The following is a 5,250-nucleotide window of genomic DNA, read 5'->3' on the forward strand; positions in this document are numbered from 1 at the left end:
GACAGTGAAGAAAACCCAGTACAGGAGATATGGCTGCTGACTAATGGGATGTGTTACCCACTGATTCATGAGCGGCTCACAAAGCCTTTAAAGGGACTATGTCCACGTACCCTGAAAACGTGGCAATTTCCTGGAATTTCATATCCAGGAAACAGGCTGAGAGAACACTGGCCCTAAGGCTACATCACTGTCAAGACGAGGAACTGGAACTCAAAGGGAGACCCGAAGATCCCAGAGCATCAACCTAAGAGGCAAGGAAAGTCCTAATTGGTGCCAGATCTCCATTTCCAACTAACTGATTGTTGTTGTAAATGTCACACACAAGGGACCCTGGGAGTCACATCCCTTCCCCCTTAAGGCACGATCATATGTAACATGTATCTGATACTGTCTGTCCAGCCGATGTGGGCTGTCATTTTAGGTCACAAGTCTACTGACCGTTGCCCAGGTGAACACGAAAAGCTTGACCTTGAAGGGCCAGGGACTCTCACTCTGTAAGGAAGTTCGGTCTAAGCCTTGAGTCCGGGTGGTGCTGGAAGGGGGCTTGGGGGGCTTCAGGCGGTGGTGACTCCATTGTACACGACAAGAGGGTGAACTGTTTGGTTCAGACTGGACCGAAGGCTACTGGATTTTTCCAAAACATTTGCCCTAGATTTATTTTTAGTCCTATCAAGTGATTGAATCCGCATCTCCTTTCCCAAACCTGGAAAGGATGCTGAGATTGTCCTCAGAGATGGGTGAGGCAGAAGTGATGATTCGTGTCCCCTGCATCAAAGGTGGGATCTATCTGCCCGCCTCTCCTCTCCTATGGTAAAGGCCCTGGAGCATTGGCTTTCCAGGTTAACCCCAGAAGCCTCCATGCCATCAAAGCAGAGGCCAGCTAGAGATTCAGAAACCCTTGGGTATCTAGGCCTCAGATGACTAAGGCATCCGACTTGGTGACCTGCTTCTAGGTCATTCATGTGAGACCTTGAGTGGGAACCACCAGACAATCCATGTCTACTGAGACCCAAAGCCGGAGAGACAGAGAACAGCCATCACCTTATTTAAATCACTGTTTGGGTGGGTTGCTAAGCAACGGTAGGAAATGAATATAGCACCCCTCCAGACGTGCTTCAAAGGCAAGGGCTTTTGTATTAAATGGTGAGGAGCCTGTTGAATGAGGAAGCCAAGAAACAGCTCTGGGGGTCTCCCTGACTGGACCAAAGCTGGATGCCCGAGGGACAAAGGACGGGTCAGATCGTGCCCCCTGACTTAGTAACTTCATCTGCAGAGGGCGATTTGCCACAGGGTGCTATAAGGATGGACAACACTGAGAAGAAGGTCCCCATGTCAGCAAACATCCCTCCTTTTCTTCCGACTCCGCAGCAAGAGATTAGCCATTGAAGATGGTCATGGGGGCTAGACAATGCTCCTTAAAGCATTGTTGGAGCTCCAGCAGGGGCCTTGCCTGGAGGAAGACAGTGATTCTGCAGGGAACACAGCTTCCTGCTGAGCCCTCTGAATATTAATTTGGAGTCTCTATAGGCCAGGATGAGGGATCTTCATTCTTCATAAGCTAAAATTAGGGAAGCCATAGTTAGAGTATTGAAATCTAATTTGGTCTGGTGGCTATTTTGGGGTGCGTACACGTGATTAGCTTATTTGCAAGTACGGATGTAAGGACAACTAAAATTTACTCATGTCAAGCATTTTCCTTTTTTAGTTTCTAAGTTTTTGTGTAAAATAATCACAAGCACTCAACAACGCCAAAGAAACAAAGTCTGAAAACAGCCCTGGTCACCGGGGGGCACCGGGGGGAATACTGGGGCATTTCGGGATCTGAAGGAACTCAGAGGTCACACTGTACTTCTAGTCTCAGGAGTCGGAGACGCCATGCCTAGCCGAAAGCCCCTGAAGTTGTGTTCAACGCAACCTAAGCTCTGGGGGGAGAGAAACATTTCCACAAACAAAAACCTCCTTTGTGTGTGTGTGTGTGTGTGTGTGTAGGTACATTGGTGGTGTTTAAGTCACTGTTCACACCAGCACAACCTGGTCATATTATCTCTGAAAATAAGACAGGGTTCATGCAAACATCAAAAGAGAACAAGAGGAAAATGAGAGACGATGAGGATTTGTTTAGGAGCCCCCAGTTTCCAGCTCTACCTGTGTGGTTTTGCTTAGGCTCAGTGCCTCCAGAATTTTTGTTATTGTTCATTTGTCCATCACAGGGCACGGGCACATTCTGCATTCATGCTTTCTGTTCTCTTTGTCTTCACATCTATGTGACTTTTGGCCCCTTGGTGACAGAACAGTGTCCTCCTAGTATGCTCAGAACCTAGGGACCTCAGATTGGGCTTCCCAAGATGTTCTGAGACGTGTTCAGGGAGTTGATAAAGTCAGCTTGCCAGGTACAAAGAGAAACAGGGCTTGGCTTCACTCATGCTGTAGTGTTGAACCTTGTTCCATGTTTTGGAGACTTTGGCCTTCTCTGAGTCTTCCGTCATCACTACCCCATCTCATCTTGGCAGGTTAGATGCCCCTTTCAATACCCACACTGCTCAATGAATTTCCTCCTCATTCCACCCACCTCTTCTAAGATTCTCTTCTAGATCTGCAGCTGAGACCCTACAGCAGTGGCCCTGGCAATGAGATTGGGCCACCACTCCCCTGCCCCATTGAAGGAGCTTTGCTGATGGGACACTGATTCTCACAGGCCCACCTAGTGGAAGAGCAAACCAGCTTCCGGCCAGTGCCTGTTCTAACTCTCATCCTGCGTCAAGGGGCTGTCTACTGCACACCCTCGACATTGTCCCCTGGCCTCCGCTGCTTTCCTTTTTCCAGAGACACCCTTCACGCTGCATACGGAGGCCCTGTGAGCTTCTCTCACACCACCTTCTAAAAGCTGTGGTAATACAACCGGTGCATTAAAAAATAGCTGCCTTTATTTTTGGGTCAAAAAATTCCTACAAAGGCCTTTCTTATCTTATTCTTTCTAAAATAAAAAATATTAATTTGTATCTCTGTGTGTTTGCCTACGTGTGTGTACATATACCACACACGTCTGGTACCCGCACGTCAGAGGAGGGTATCAGATCCCCTGGAACTGGAATTACAGATGGTTGTGAGCCACCATGTGAACATGGGGAATCAAACTTGGGTTCTTGCAAGAATAGTTGGTGCTCCTCACCATTGAGACACTTCTCCAGTCCTCTCTTTCTTTCTTTCTTTCTTTCTTTCTTTCTTTCTTTCTTTCTTTCTTTCTTTCTTTCTTTTAATATTTATTTATTTATTTTTCTGGTTCTTTGAGACAGGGTTTCTCTGTAGCTTTGGAGCCTGTCCTGGAGCTAGATCTTGTAGACCAGGCTGGCCTCGAACTCACAGAGATCTGCCTGCCTCTGCCTTCCAAGTGCTGGGATTAAAGGCATGCGCCACCATCGCCTGGCCCTCTTTTTCTCTCTTAAAGGCACTAAAGAATATGGCTTTGAAGGGATCTTGGATGCTGCCGCTGCTCTAAGTGTCTGTCAGGGGTCTTCCTTTAAATTGAGTTTGTTTTGCTGTGTTTCTGTATCATTGGTCCACTCAACTCTATATCTTAGGATGCCAGGTTTTGGTGAGGTCTTCTCAGGCATTAGCTCCAGAATCTTCTCCCAGTTACCCGACGCTACCACCACCTCTCTTTTCTCTCTACAGCAATGGCCTGTGGCTAAAATCATCATGAGCTGACTTGCTTACTACCCTCCCTTCCCCATGCGGTTTGCTCCATTTCTGTGAAGGACACAGGCACACAGGTATATGGTGGTCATCCACCATGTGAGCCCTCTGTGCCCACTTTATTTATAACCTATGAGACTCGTGAACGTCCTGTTGGAACTACGTGCTTTGCTTTTCTCAAGTCTAGTGCAGCTGTCAGGGCATACTCACAGTATACGGACCTGGGAGAGTTGATGGATAGTATTTGCCATTTCCACTTTCTGTGCAACCATTTCTTGACTCCTCAAACAGAGCTCTTTGCCATTTGGCCTCAAAAGTTACACAAAATGAATTTTGTGGCAATCCCCCTCTGCATCTATCATTTTACTCACCACATAAAGAAGCTTAAGTTTTTAATTAGATCATAATCAGGAAAGTCTGGTGAATACTTTCACCTTTTAACTAGAGAACGATTACTATGGAGTAGCTAGCAACTTTTAATACTGCTTCAGCTTCGAAGCTTCTAGTTCAATGCAGAGGTGGGACCCGGAGTGAAGGAAATGACACATAAGAAGCTTTCCCCTAAGAGGCTTAAGGATTTGAATATTATTTATATTTTAATGATTAAAAGCTGCTGGCAAGCCAACAATTGGATTTATTTCTATTAAAAAATATATTAGGGCCGCAATGGTGCCATGGGCACTAACAGACCGGAACACAGCACATCAGTGAGCTGTGAGAACAGCATCCACTTGGCCCCCTTTGGCTAACCTTCACTGGCTGTGTCCTTGGCGGCTGACAGGCAGGCGCTCACAGCCTCATAGGAGGCACTCAGTCGGGTGTTGGGGTCCCTCTTTGGCTTGGGTGGAGGCTGTTTCCGTGGTGACGGGAGGCCAGTGCTGTCATCCATGCTGAACACAGAGTGCAGTGAGGGCGACCGGATGGAGGGTCCAGCAAGAGTCTGGGCTAGGCTGTCCACTGCCATGGAGACCGGCACGGAGTTAGAGTGAACATGCCGGGAGCCTCCTTGGTCTTCAGCTCTTAAGGGAAGAGAAAACATGAACAGCCAGAGAGCACAGAGGCCCAGGTGTGTCATTCAGGTGACAGTGATGAGCCCACTCCCTTGACACAGCGTTCCTTGCCTGGGAACCTTTCTACCTGGCCTTGCTGGAAAATCTGTGTGCAGCTCTTAGCAACCTGCTCACCCAAGGGGAGCTGCCCAGGCCTGTCTGGGCTGTGATGGAGCCCTGGGGATGTCTTCCATCACGGCTGCTTTTCAGTATTCTCCCAGCAATGCTCCAAGTACTAAAAGGGCTTCGTGTTTCCCATCAGCCATCCCCAGAATGAATTTTTCACAGTCTGGTTCTTAAGCAAATCAAAAAGGCAGAATTTCAATCTGAATGATAATTTGTGGGAAATCCATCTTAATAGAGAGTTAGTGTTGCAGCCAGTGTGGGGAGTTCATCACCATTTCCCCTGGCAGGGAGATGAGTGTGCTCCACACTGAACAAGGGAAATTCACAGCTTGGCATTCTCTCTCTCTCTCTTAATCTCTCTCTCTTAGTCTCTCTCTTTCTT

At 47.6% G+C, this 5,250-nt stretch overlaps 1 protein-coding gene across 4 annotated transcripts in view; it reads right to left on the reverse strand.

Annotated features, from left to right (window-relative positions):
- Myo16 (myosin XVI) overlaps positions 1-5,250 on the reverse strand; it is a 474,821-nt gene that overhangs the window by 64,910 nt on the left and 404,661 nt on the right. For all 4 annotated transcript variants that reach the window (XM_026788802.1, XM_026788803.1, XM_026788804.1 and 1 more), the window contains exon 31: positions 4,444-4,712. In XM_026788802.1, the coding sequence (XP_026644603.1) occupies positions 4,444-4,712 (269 nt within the window). The remainder of the gene's footprint in view (positions 1-4,443; positions 4,713-5,250) is intronic.

Source organism: Microtus ochrogaster, unplaced genomic scaffold (assembly GCF_000317375.1).
Source record: "Microtus ochrogaster isolate Prairie Vole_2 unplaced genomic scaffold, MicOch1.0 UNK7, whole genome shotgun sequence".
In the NCBI taxonomy this organism is placed as follows: Eukaryota; Metazoa; Chordata; class Mammalia; order Rodentia; family Cricetidae; genus Microtus; species Microtus ochrogaster.